Raw genomic sequence first — 15147 nt, 5'->3', positions numbered from 1 at the left:
TGCATGAAAAATATTTCACGCTGTAAAAAATATATATTTGACTGTTTCTAACGATACATGGTATTTTAAATTAAGTTTTTATTGTATTGTATGTTCATCAAACATATATGATTTCATTATTAGACACATTATAATAACGATAACGGTGACTCTCGACCTTTCGATCGAGCAATTAATTGATGTTTTATTTCTATGCTAAAATATTCATATGAATACGATATGAATTATTCGCGGTTTAACGTCAGACTGTCGAGTGTTATATTTGCCGATTAGATTTTTACGATAAACATAAAAATATGGATATATTGTATGATAGAATAATGAATAAGCGAACACGTTAAGGTCATATATAAGTAATTTATTTTCAACCGAGAGCGTTTACTGCTCGACGGTTAAGTTGTTTATGCATGTAAAGTCAGTATTGCCCCCCGCGTGTCGAGCCATTAATAATTCACTTAACATCTTCCGCACATGGTCCGCGTCATGAGCGTAAGCAAATTGTAAATATCCAGATCAATTCGCTAGAAAGTTGCATAAATCAGAACGGTGCATCATTATCAGACAATGGAAACGCATCACACCGGTCGGTGATTTATTGTTTTCTTCGATTATGTGATGATATATTATTGCCGAAGTGTTATTTTTCACACGGAACTAAATTGATTTCTAAGCTGTGGTCGATTGCAATACGTTATGATTCGGGAATCGGTCTAAACGTACCTCCATACTTTTGACGAATACACAAGTGCCAAGAAAACTACGGAATGAGTTGTCGCTTATCGAGTGAAACACAGTGCTACCTCGACTTACGAACCTAGATTCGAGTTGCATTTATCTGAAATACGACGCAAGTAGTGCCATGTATGATTTACGCTTACACGTACATATTTGCTTTTTTGTACATCTATTTCAGTATTTATGTAATCAATATTATGTAATGCGAAATTGGGTTTCAAGATACGAACAACAGTAAGAAACGAATTAAGTTCGTACGTTGAGGTATCACTGTAGTCAGATTTATCTACTGGCATTTGCATATTTTTCAAACGTGTGGCGGCAGCTTATCGCGTTCAATATATAATATTAGTTTTATTGCATGTCTGTTTTTATTATTTTCACACTCATTTGCTAATTAATTCATACATGTTAATTAATTTATCTAACGGAAAATCAATCTAGAGTGCATGTGATTAATATTATATGTTAAAATCATATTTTTTAGAATAACATTTTCTCATTTATTTTAAATCATCAATATTATTAATTTATTTAGCTATCATAATACAGTATATAAACTCAATCAAAACATACAATAAATACATTTTTATTAATCATGCAATAAATATATAATAGTTATTTGCACTCTAAATAAAATATCATATACTTGTCAGTTACTGAAACCAAAGTCTCCGTTGCTGCTTTAATTTAATACTATAGTAAAGTAACGTTTTCGGTACATTTCGGTCGGTATCTAGCCTATAACTTGCGGATGTTGGTTTTTAGGTGCTCAAACGTTTCGGGTTTGTTGGGGGTAGACACGACATTTAGCGTAACCCCAAAAAAATCGCATGATCTTGGCGGCTAGTTGATGTCACCAAAACGTGAAATAATGCAACCTGGAAACTTTTCACGCAAAATATCCAACGTTGCACCCGATGTGTGCCAATTTGCGCCATTTTGTTCGAATCACTTATCTTCCACATCAATATATTTGATTTCGTGCCAAAAATAATTGGTTGTAATGCGCCTATAGCACTCACCGTTGACCGTTACAGTCTGACCTTTATCGTTTTCAAAAAAGTAAGGCGCAATGACGCCGCCTTACCACAATGCGCACCAAAAAGTCACTTTTTGGGTATGCAATACTCTCTTGTAGTTCACATGAAAAATATCCTAGCTCCATATGCGGTAATTTTGCTTATAGTGGTGGAAATGTGCCTCATCAGAGAAGAATATTTTTTTGAAAAATCAGCATCAACTTCCTGCTGCTCTCACACACAATCTGCTTAAATTCTTCGCTATCCATGATCTATAGACTTCAGTTATTGAGTTATCTGAATTTTTATACAGATGTAGGTGCATGTGCAGATGCAAAATGCACCAAAGTCGGGGTCTTCGGCCACACTTTTCATACATCAGCATAATCCATTTTTCGCTCAGTAGGACAAGGACAATTGACCACAATCTTCCCGTAAATTTTGATACATGTTATTTTTGTAGAACAATTGAACAATTTTAAACAAACATTTGGCACTTTGAACACGCGTGATTATTGACAGCCGTCTGATTTGCAGGGAAACTAGAATCGGATCACCCTGTATTTATAAATATATAGTATATTTATAATTATTTGTTAATAAATTAATATAGTGAATAAGTAGCTTATCAACTATTTTTCCTATATTTTATTTAAAAATGTTTTATTTTTTAATAAATAAATTGGAATTCAAAATACAAAAAGGTGAGATTATTTTTCGGTCAAAATTAATATTATTATTTATTAGTAAGAGATTATTATACGCGTATGTGTCTATTATTAATATTTTAAAATGTACGAAACACGATAACTGATTGATTCACATCTTAACACGAATCCTATCTGATAATTAGTTTATTTAGTTTGAGTGCTTAGAATGCTTTAAAAAATATATTTCTGATGTTTTTGTGTGAACTTCTGTTTATTATAGGAACAAAATAAAATTCAGTTTGAAAAAAAATATTTCGTAATTTTACAAAAAAAATCAAAACTAGGAACGGACACCCGATTCCTAGCAGCATTTATGTCGTCGTTCGTAAGTGGACACCGGTGTCCTTATAGCATTCAAACGGTTAAGGTTCATTAAAAAGATAATGATTAATAAAAAATAATTTATTTTAATAAGTCTAGCAAAGTTTCGAGAGCGAATCACAATTTTTCATACGCCGCAGCCGTAGATGAATCTGAATAATACGTTAATTTATTGCCATACATTGCATTATCAGTGAAGTTATATATTCACTGGCGTTTCAGTGAACGCATAGAATATATGTAAAATTTACCTGATAATCGCCAATGAGATTAAATGTTGCTGTAAGCTGTCGTTGAAGTTGCGACACGTCCATTTGCTGTTCAAATCCAAACTTAACTCGACTTCATGAAAGTAAAACGAAACTATCAAATTGAGTTATTATATTTTCAAGTTGTTACCAAAATATTTCAAACGTACGTGTAACAATACAGTTCTATTTATATTGACGTCGTCAAAATTCATATAAATTTGAACCTTTATGACCTATAGTTAATTAAATTGTATGCTAATCGATATTTTTTATTATTGTATATTGTCGTTCTAAGAAAAACGTTTACGGTTGAATTAATTAAGTAATATTTGCATTTCGGCAAGTTGAACCAATATTTGAATTATCTATTTGTACATCCAAATGACCGGCGCTTGTTTATCTTCATTCCAGACACAATGTCGGTGAGTTTGAAGATTTATGTTTCGATCTGAAGTTACACCCTAATTTGTTTCAATCGTAAATCACGGCACTTCGCGAGTCGTTTACAATTCGTGCGCCGAATCGCAAACGACTCGCGAAAGAGTTTTCCGACAATGGCCTCCCTTGTTTCTTTTTTGCCACCGAAATTGCCATGACGCACCCGGTCGGACGCGCCCGTGCGGAATATTTAGAACTTCACGCTTAACTGATCATGCTCTTTTTCTATCGCATTTAGGCATAATCTACCTCCGCTCCCACCTGGACAAGTACTTGGCGGTGGACTCTTTCGGCAACGTGACCTGCGAGAGCGAAGAGAAGGACGCCGGAAGCAAGTTCCAGATCAGGTATGTGTAAAACTTATTTCGATTTGTCGGAGGAAGACGTTGAAATGTTGGTAATCCGCGTTTAACGAACGACTCCCGAGGGAGCTGAATGTCGGCTTGAACTTGAACTTTCCGCAAGTCATGCGACAACCCTCGCGCTTTATCTAGGCACTCCCCTCCGGCCGTTACTAGACCCTCTGTGAAAATAGTCTATTTTTGACCTACCTCATACGGTCGACGTTACTGCACTGCGGAGGGGTGGGTTTTTGGAGATTCAATCAACTTTTCACTCATGGGCTACATTTTTGCACACCCCTGTGAGTGCTCGAATTGGAAATCACATTTCTGAGAGTGTCTTATATCGCTTTTAACCTACGGTGGTCGATCTTTCACTGTTTTAAGGTACCCCAGATAGTTATATCAACTATTTTTTTAATTTTAATAAATGTAATTGCTTTCTTTAAAAAATAGTACCAATAAAAAATACCCCTTCTTGCCGTTCCCAGTGACGTGACAGAAGCCGCCGTCCGGACGGCATATGAAATTTGCGGCAGTGTGGTCGCTTACTCGAAGTCGTAGGTCTCGGCCGACTTCAGTTGTAACTTCGGTTCGGACAACTTCCAGAGAGTGTAGTGCAGGTATTAGAGCAAGCCATAAAATAATAAAAAAATGTTTAAAATATAAAATATCACAAGGCAAAGAATAATTCTATATTTATACCGTAAAGTTTAAAAAGAAAAATGTTCGAAACATGTTGAAAAAAATTATACGGAAATACCAGTGTTTTCACTGAATTAATGGTAAATAATTAATTTGTCAAGTATTTTACCTACCAATTGTTAATTCTATAAAATATAAATATGGGAAAATATGGTGAATATTAGTTACCATACTTTTTAAAACTCATATGCTCAAATCATAATAATTGTTTCCTTATATAAATAGCTACAGCGACTATAGCAATATTGCTTTGACGTCTGATGTACATATATTAAGAACTTTTAAGTTGAAAGTAAACAGTACATCTCATGTCTTCGAACAATCGGTGCAATTTCTCACTTTGCGCCACCTTATTAATTCAATACACATTATTTTTTTCAATGAAGTGTAAATAAATCTCATTTACGTCGATATGCGTACCATTCAAAGCAAGGCAGAGGTGACCAACCTTTTTTCCCACAAAAACCGCAACTCGAACGGTGATGTGCAATAAATTTTATCCGTGAGAAATGCGAACGATCCGCGTTACCGTTTTTTTACCATAAAATCTCATTCCGTTCTTCCGATATCGATAACGCCACTTGACGCGTGACAGCCTAATTACTTCACCGTAGCTAACCAATCATAATATAATATATAATAATAACAACCGGAACGAGAAAAAAAAACACAATTTCGCGAAGCGCCGGCCATATGCCGAGGCGTGCGAAACATGTGCTTTGAGCTAAACGTCCGTTTTTTTGCCGAAAAGTGCTTGGAATTCAAATTTATTCCCGTCTGTATTCGTCAAGGTTACGATAGGACTCGACCAGGGTCGGAATCGCCCCCTCGCGTTTGCACTCCCCCGTTTGCACTTGTTTCTAGCGGAGGGTTGATCACATTGAAGGTGAACAGAGTCATTGTAGCGTAGGTTTTTATATGAATTATTTCCAAAATAAAATAATAATATTCGATACCCGTAATATATTTAAATTTTTTTAAATATATAAATTTATCGCTACGAGGACGTGATTTCATTTATTCTATTCCTATATTGAATAACTAATGGATGAAGATATTTATTTATTTAATCAATTAGTACAAAAAACAATTAATTGCCTGTAAAATATTATTTTTATAAACAATAATTATTTTAATTATACATTAATTACTTTCATAATTGTTAAACAATCACTGAGAATTACTACTCGGTGAGGGGATCAAAAGGAAAATGCTTAGTGTCATTTCATATTTTTCAATTCACCAAAATCAGTAGATTTCAATCTACGATTATTTTTAAAATCTTGTTGATTCCAATTGCATGATTTTTCGCCCAACCTAAAACTGACCCCGTACGCAGACATTCGAGTAAAGGTCGATTCGGTCGTATTCTCAAAGTTATTAGGTTTATACATAATTAAAGCATACACGAATACGCCGCACACTACAGCATTCCTTGCTAATGTATTTTTGCACCCTTTTCACGTCGCGCCTAAATGCGCATGCTCCGTAACCGAGTCGATTAGGACCCTCGATTGGGGTTGATACGTCGATTCTGGACTATGAGTAACATAACAATACGTCATTGCGAGGGTTAAGTGCCGATCGTTTAAATTTTAAACCTTGTTTACGGAACTAATATGTGGTTTTGATTTTTTTATCCACTCATCGCTTTGATAATCCAATCGCTCATCCCTTGTGTTGTCATAATTTATTCAATGTCAAGGGGTGTGCGTATTATGTAAAGCACTATTAAAAAGATTAACTTTCATCGTACGATTTAAAACCGCAGATAAGTTTATCAAAGCGAAATTGCCGTCCAATAAATTTATTTATATTTTATATCGCTTTCTTTTTTTTACCTTTCGCTTTTCTTTTTTTATGCATGATGTACCAATAGAGTATTGTTGTGTTATATGCACTGTAATTATCTCAAGATATCAATCTCTCTTAACAGTAGTGCCGAAATTTAGCTCGCAGTCGAAAAATAAATAGAAGCAATCGTCGGACCAATCTATTTTGCATCTGCATATGAGCGATGATAAAAAATGATCTATACATTGGATTGAGAATGTAAAAAATTACAAAAAAATGTATGTAATAAAACGCGACGCACTCATAATAATATTATTTGTAGACTGCTTTATTTTACACGTAGTTTTAAACTCGACAGAAAAATAACATGTGTCCAATGTTACAATTTTTTCCATAGACTTTGACAGATAAATCGGTACTGTAAAATAAAATACGGTAAAGGTTTACTCCTAACGCGCTTCATTTTCGTAATCATATACATACTAATTAAAATAAAAAAAAAGTATTATTATTTTTAAATTTATTTTTATGAAAAAATGAAAATTCTTTCTGAATACGATAATAAATAATAATAATAATCTGCAAATAATAGGTAACATTTCCCAGATACTTTTGTTCTCGGGAAACGAAAAATTTTAAATTAATATTTCCGAGAATCTAGAGAATCCGGAAAAATAAAATAAAATTTGAAGTGAAAATTGAGAAAAACTAGGATTAATAAACATTAAAGTAAATATACATAATTACCAACAATAACATATTTGTATTTCATTTTATATTTGTTTAAAAATTAACACTTAAAAAGACAAACAGTCTTGAACTGAAAGATGATCTTTATTTGAACAAAAATTTTTAGTCAACGAGAAAATATCCTTTCGCTTTCAGTCGTAACTGGCATACAATAACAGTCAACAAAGCATATTTTTCTAATATATTTTCTATTAGTTTTGTAGATTTTAGGCGGATTATATGACGAATTGCTTTATATTTTTTATTATTTTCAAGTACTGCATCGATAGAATCAACCATTCTATTATTTATATCACAAAGTTGACCATTACCTTTTGTATGAATCTCGTTTTTACTAACTAGATGGCATTCAACGTTTTTTATTTAAATAACTTATTAAAAATCTCGCTAGCAAACTTTGATAATAAATAAAAAATGTTAAAGTTCCTTCGTTCGATAATTAAAACTTCCGGTAATTGTATTGAAATATCGTCACAATTTTTACGCAAATAATCAAATAGAAACTTCAGATGATTTGCATAATGTCCACACAATTCTTCAGTGCACATATTCCTTAGTATTGGAGCATTATTGGGATCGAATAATATTAAGGAACACAAATCTTATAAAGCCCCTCGAAATGAATAATATTTTTTTTTTCAACAACAATGCTATTTTTTAAATAAATTTGTAGGTGATTTTAATTTCGAACTTTGTAAGGAGTAGCCGTATACGAAATATTTATGTAGTTGTTTTTAAACTACCCACTACGAGAGTCACGATAGCGTCCCTTATTCTTACCAGTTGCGGCCAAAACGCCAGCGCTTGAGAACGCTCCTCTTACACGAATACAAAGTTGTTCTCGGTGGTAGCTATGAGGATCTGAAAAAAAATGTGGAATGGTGCTCATCTATTTTAGATGTGCACAATAATTGCTGTTTTTTAAATCTTTACTTTTATAATGGCCATCATGACGCATTGGGGAATCCTGACAAGTTATGGTGTTCAGATTTGTAATAAAAAAATAATATTCCCGTTTATTGGATTTTTTCCGCTAAACGAGAAATTCCGCTTGGGATAAATTTTAATATCTTAACTATGTTTGTTAGCCCGCTTGATCTTATAAAAAATTCATATGTGTTATATTTATTAGCTAAAAAAATACAAAAATATATTAAAGAATTTTAATTTTAATCTATTATATATATTTGTATATTAATATAATCATTTTTGCGGATTGTCCTAAGAATATTATTATACAAATTCACACCACCGTAGAATATACCCGTCTTCTTAGACCTAACTATCCTTTAATTATCTCTATTTCTAGTAATGAATCTATGTACATCATTATTAATTATTAAATACTTAGAAAATAATATGTTTTATAAATAAATACTAAAACATTCATCTCCAATATTTCTTGAATATCCAACCATTTCAATATTTCAATCATGCGTCTACAACTAGTAAATATATTTTTATTTAAAACTATGTACTTTCATTGCCCCCTATTTTGTAATTTGTTCAACATCGTTTCATCTAATTTATTAAGCATATGTATATAATATTTTTGCACAATAATGCCAGTGGGGCAATATAATACTTTTGTAGATAATTATTTTTTTGTGTATATGTATACTTAACATATTTATCATCCTAGACAATATACATATTTTTCTACAATTTTTTTTGATTATGTAATTACAACGTTCCTTAAAATTTAATTTTTTTACTACAAATATTATTAACTATTTCTAAAGTAGCGTTATATTATTATTAGTACATTATTTTTAACCATCTTTATGTTATATTTAATTCATTATTTATTATAAACATCGTGTCGTCTACAAACATATGTTACTTTATTAGTGAAAATATAATTTAACTAAAAGATACATTTTCACTGTATGTAGATACATAATGATAAGTATGTAAATGTATATATTACTACGTATGCAAAAATTTAAATCATATAATTTTACTAACACCTACCAAATAAATTATATTTTAGGTTATCTACAACTTATTTAGTATTATTACATATTCAATAAAAGTGTCGTCTGCTAACGATTGTATTTCACATTTTTCTAAATTATTATTTATAGCATTAATATATTATAAACAACAATGGTCCTAATTTGGACCCCTGTGGTATACCGTAAGATATTATTTTCTCTTTGGTATAAGCATAATTTACTTTAACCTTTTGTTTTCCCTTTTTTAAATAACTATCAAACCATCTTAAAACTGTTTCACTTTTAACTGAAAATTTCACATGTTTCTTTGTTTATATTTACATTTAATTCAGCAGTACTGGTTTATTTTTTAATTTACAAATCACGTTGGGAATTTCTTCTATAGATACTGATTTAAATTATTTAACCGGCACGGGTACGATAATAATTATAAATAGTTACATACATTGGGTTGTTATTTTAATGTCTGTAAGGTCTAGACTGGTAACCCAAAAGCTACGGGTTCGAGCCACGACAGCCGACTTTTATTTATTTATTAAAAACCGACCGTAGCTGCAAAGTGAAATCTATTGATTATGAATTATAATACACATTATAACTTGATTGACTTACCCAGCTGTGACGTAATACGAAGGTTCAAATAAAAGATAAAAATAAAAGTTTACAATATATATAAATAAAAATGTCATGACCTTTTCGAAACGTCGAGAGTTTTGCCGCGTTACAAAACGAGTGTAAATTTGTTAGGTCATTACACGTAATGTGGCATAATGCCTTCTTCCTCCGGTTGAATATTTCAATTAGGTCCGCGAATAATGTGTGGGACCGTGCGAACTTGACACGGAGACTCGTCGCTCTCGAGATCTTCGATTTAATTGAATTCCGACTCAACCTTTACCGGACAAAATTTTTTTCTTATTGAATCTACTGCGCTTCAGTGTATTTAAACACAAACATTGGCTTCTTCCCTATTATTTATATATCATTTATTTAGGGTACCCTGAACAAAAAAAATGCAATGACAAAAGAACTAAAATTTCGCTCTATCCTTGTAAATAGTGTGTAGTTAATTGCTCACTATTATAATTCAGACAACACCAATGGTTCACAACGTATTTTTAATCGCGTGGAATTTATTGTTATTGAATTGAATTAAAAACAGTAATTTAATTTACTTAAAGAACTTTTACGTAAATGTAAAAACAAAACTTTTTAAATTGAGAACCACGAATAACATGTCTAGTTTTCGAGCGGTTGGCACAGACTGGTCAAAAAATTGTTTCCAAAATCCATCGAAGGATTAACAGATTTTACGACGAGTTTTAATAATTTGACAATTTGAATATCCAAATCTTTTTACCTTAATTTATTGATGGAAGTATCTCGGAGTAACTAATGAAATAAAATACTGACAATATTAGCATCAAATCATTTAAAATACCTTCATAAAATAGAAAATATATTGGGCATGACATAGATGCATTTGGACTGCAATGATAAAACCATTTTGGGCATGACATACATGCCTTTGGACTTGTAAAGGTCGTTTTAAAACCGGGCATCTGCTCTGCGTCTTCGTTGCGATTACTTTTTCATTATATACTGAAGATTGTAATCTCAATGTCTCATTACTGTACTCGTTTCGCTTTCTTCTACTCGATGACACCGAAATTGACCGGTAGCGTGTCGTCCGATTTGTTCAAATTACTAACCGCCGATTTTGCCCGAGGGTCGTTTCGATTTAATTCCGCTCATTAGAAAGTATTTTTTATCGATTGACCGATCTCTTTTTTGCAGCGTCGCCGAAGACGGCACCGGAAGATGGGCGCTCAAGAATGTAACCCGAGGATATTTCTTGGGCTCCAGCTCCGACAAACTGACCTGCACTGCCAAGGCGCCGGGAGATGCCGAGTTCTGGCACGTGCACCTCGCTGCTCGGCCGCAAGTACGATCGAGACTGCGAATGTAGCTTTTCTCGGGTTTCTATAGTCGAGGTTTCGTTTTTGCGTTTTTCCAGGTCAATCTACGTTCCGTGGGCCGCAAGCGTTTCGCTCATCTGTCGGAGTCCTTGGACGAGATCCACGTGGACGCCAACGTGCCGTGGGGCGAAGACACCCTGTTCACTCTGGAATTCCGCCCGGACGAGGGTGGAAAATACGCGCTGCATACTTGCAATAATAAATATTTGAGCAGCGGTGGAAAACTGAACGAGAAATGCGGCAGCGACTGCTTATTCAGCGCCGAATATCACTCCGGACAGGTAATTCAAGTGCTTTTTATCCATTTATCGTTATTATTTAATCATATTCTCAACGTAATTCGTCGACGCGTAGATTAAGATCAGTCATCGTGCGGTTTGTTGAGGAAGAGCTTTGCGGAATACAAAACCAACTTGTAGTTGTATTATTATTTATTTATTTAAATTAAGACCATCGTGACCTAGCACAGGTTACTGAAATGCGTCACAAAGGTAAAAAAATAACAAAGTAAGAAAGATCAATAAATCATAAAAATAAAATTTAGTGCTACGAATCGGACCAGCTCAATGTACACTGACAGCGTATTTAAGGAGCCGGATGGCGACAGCTATAGGCAAGTCGGCGTTAGAAGTTGACGCGATCGTAATTGTCAAAGCATTCCGGAACCCAAAACTGAAATTCCTCGAGAATAATTTGATTGCGTTTAGTAGTATAAAGAAATGCGTAGTGACATACAACTGCATGCATACATGCATCGCAGCATAACTACGAAACTGTGGTTATTGCGTGGTCGCATTGCCGGCGGAACTAACCTCACGTGAACCACTTTTTAGCGGTCGCTTGCGGTCCACGCGATATCATTTTTTTTTGGTTTTTACTAAAAAAAGCATATTTTCAACACATTGCTAAAAATTAAAATTAAACCTAATTATTGTTATTTATTCTGCGGTTAACTTTTGATTAATTCGAAAAAATATGAAGTAAAACGGTTGATTTATAAAAAAGGAATACGTATAATAATAAATAAACTAGTCAACGATTAACGTCAGAAAGACACGGGTTCGAATCGCATATGAACTATAGTGTTTTTCAATTTTTATCGTGTCTTAGAGATCGAAATTACTGATTATTATATACTTATAGTTCGGATTAGTGATGAATATTATATTGAAATATTAAAACAATGTCGCGGATAGTGATGTCTATCGATTGTAAGTTGTAATTATGGTCTATAATATACATGTGTTTTATACTGCTAATATATTTTTTTCGCTCACTCGTATGCATCGTTTGCGTTTACAGCGCGCTGTAACGCATCATGCTAACGCCTGTCACGTTGCAAGGGAAGATTTACAATTAATAAATTAATACGTTTTAGCTCGCTCTGAGAGACTCGGATGGCGCTTACCTGTCGCCGATCGGCTCGAAGGCCGTGCTTAAAACGCGCTCTCAGACGGTCACCAAGGACGAGCTCTTCTCCTTGGAGGACTCTTTGCCGCAAGCTTCGTTCATCGCAGCTCTCAACTCCAGATACGTGTCCGTCAAGCAAGGTATGAATATTTTTTTACAACCGTCGGAAGTGCCCGTGTGCTACGATGAATTCTAGATTGCCTTTTGCGACGCGTTCTTTATTTCGATTCTTCCACATCCTTATTCGGTCGTATAGGAATACGAATTATTACCGCAAAAATGCACACGTGTCAGGGACATCCAGAAGGGACGAAAGTTTTTAATGTTTAGATTTCATTAAGATTCATAGTATTTCTCATTAAATGACATGCACTTTTCTGGCCAAATTCAAGGGAGTGTCCCAGTATAAAATCCACGTCAAAAGAAATTAATTCAGTGATTGGATTATTGCACACACAAAAATTCTGAACATTGATTGTCAAATATAGTTTACTTTTGATTCAAACTGCTTTATATTTTTCTCTATTTTTTAAGTAAATATTTGTGTAATATTAATTAGTAATTTAATTGTACAATATTTGTAAAGCATCTTTGATATACACAGATATTATTTTTATACATACATATATATTAACGTATTCCTAAAAATACACATATGTCCATATTTACCATCTATGATCAGAAGTTCCGCTGTGCGAAATTTTTGTTTGCGCAATAATCATCGAACCAATAAAATCGCAAAAAACGCTCGGTTCTCTAGCGTTCATATTAAGGCTTTTTATAACAATATTATTTATATTATTAATTTAATTAGCTAATATAGCTAATTGTTTATACACTAAACAAATTTAAGCAAAACATACATATTAAATATAATATAAACACATAATATAATATTTTAATTTTATTCTTAATGCGTGAAGGTGTTTCTTTATTCCATTGAGAAAACCGCTACATTTTTATTTTTGCGGACTGTCCTATGAATATTATTATATAATACAAATTTAAACCTTTGTACAATTTTACCCTAGCCGTACTCGTTTTCCTATACCTATCTATCCTTCGTTTATCTTTATTTCTAGTATTATTTTTATACCAATAATTATATTTATTTTTACATAATTACATACATAACTAACAGAAAATAAAAAAAATACTTATTATTATAATTTATTTCTTAATGCTCGAAGGTGTTTATTACCTTCATACATAATTCCATAATTCTTATACTTAACTATCCTTAAATTGTCTATATTTCTAGTATATATGTACATCTTTATTTCAAATTACATATATATCCAACCATTAAAATCTTATAATCAAATTTCTACAACTAATTAATTTATTTTTAGTTAAACCACTACTCTCATTCCTCTATTTTGTATTTTTCTAACATCGTAATTAAGCAAATTAATATTTTGCACAATATTTGCATTGGTACAATATAATATTATTGTAGATTTTTTTTGTATATAACCTTCTCATCCTATATAATAAACATATTTTTTAAATTTATTAAGTGATTACAATGTTCCTTGAAATCTACCTGTTCCTTTACGGAGGACTGCTATCGCTGCTTCTTTATTGTTTAATTGCCAGCTGTCAAAATTGAAGTTTGCAATGTCGGAGCATATGGTTTTGTGTTTTAAGTTACATTTAAAGGTAATTATCGAAAAGATCGAGACAGACGCCAGACGGCGGGTACAAAAAGACGAGGTCCTCTCCGTAGGTCAGTCGAGCGATTTGAAGATCACGATCGTGCAGATTGTTGAACTTGAAAAAAGTAGTTACATATGCGTTGCTCCTATATGAAGGCATGCACTATTTATAGACGTAAGCGTAGTGTATTTCTAGGACAGTTCGGTGATTATTGCGCAAAGCGAAATTTTTTTACAACATAAATTCTGATCGTAGACACTTATCGATGGCTTAAAGTGTAAATTTATTAACTCCAATTTTGGGTGCAAATGATTTAACTATGGTATCTTGTACATTTAATCGAAGTACAGATGCTCAAAACATTGCTATCTCCAAAATTACCAATTCAACAAACTTGAGATATAGATGGACACAGCTTTAATTGCTGTGCATGATGGCAAACCGACTTATTCCGGTCCAACTCAAAACTAGGCTCCACAGTAGAGACAAATTCTTCAGTGCGCACTGTACGACGTCTCTGCGGATGCGTATTATCAATTAGAGTGCGCGTTGTGCAAAAACGATCCATGGTCATTCGAATTACTTGCTCGGATGGACGTTTATGTCGACCGTAAAATGGACGTAGCGCACGGTACGTTTCACTAAATCATGATTTTAAAATAAATTTGCATGCGTTGTTATGGCGTAATTTTATTCATAGTGAAATGGTAAACTAAACTGAGTATAAATCAGCTGTCAAAAAAAATGTTGCCGATTCGAAAAACAAACCTCTAAAAAACATTATTTATATTAACACACTACGGTCTGTTATCGCGAGTTAACGAAAGTTCGCGGTCAGTCCGTTCACGCGCTTTCGAGGGTTTAAAATAATATATTTTAAGCTTGTAAAAATATCGTGCGAACGTAATAAATACATTTATAATTATTTTGGTAGCTTGAAAAAATGTTACATTTTGTCAAAACGTTCATTCAAAAATAGCGGAACGTAATATGTTTAGCCTTTAACTGACTTTACTATGTTACTCTTCGATACGTAAGGAACGTTATCACGAAATTAAAAAATGACACAATGTC

General features: G+C 33.0%; 1 protein-coding gene across 2 annotated transcripts in view; it reads left to right on the top strand.

Moving 5' to 3' along the window:
• sn (fascin domain-containing protein singed) overlaps positions 1–15147 on the top strand; it is a 51114-nt gene that overhangs the window by 23905 nt on the left and 12062 nt on the right. For both annotated transcript variants that reach the window (XM_088201600.1, XM_088201601.1), the window contains exons 3-6: positions 3716–3824; positions 10823–10970; positions 11043–11285; positions 12383–12554. In XM_088201600.1, the coding sequence (XP_088057726.1) occupies positions 3716–3824; positions 10823–10970; positions 11043–11285; positions 12383–12554 (672 nt within the window). The remainder of the gene's footprint in view (positions 1–3715; positions 3825–10822; positions 10971–11042; positions 11286–12382; positions 12555–15147) is intronic.

This window comes from Plectrocnemia conspersa, unplaced genomic scaffold, assembly GCF_051122295.1.
Source record: "Plectrocnemia conspersa isolate PC_06_02 unplaced genomic scaffold, ASM5112229v1 ptg000013l, whole genome shotgun sequence".
NCBI lineage: Eukaryota > Metazoa > Arthropoda > Insecta > Trichoptera > Polycentropodidae > Plectrocnemia > Plectrocnemia conspersa.
The sequence above is the reverse complement of the archived record's forward strand: the minus strand, read 5'-3'. Positions and strand labels throughout refer to the sequence as shown.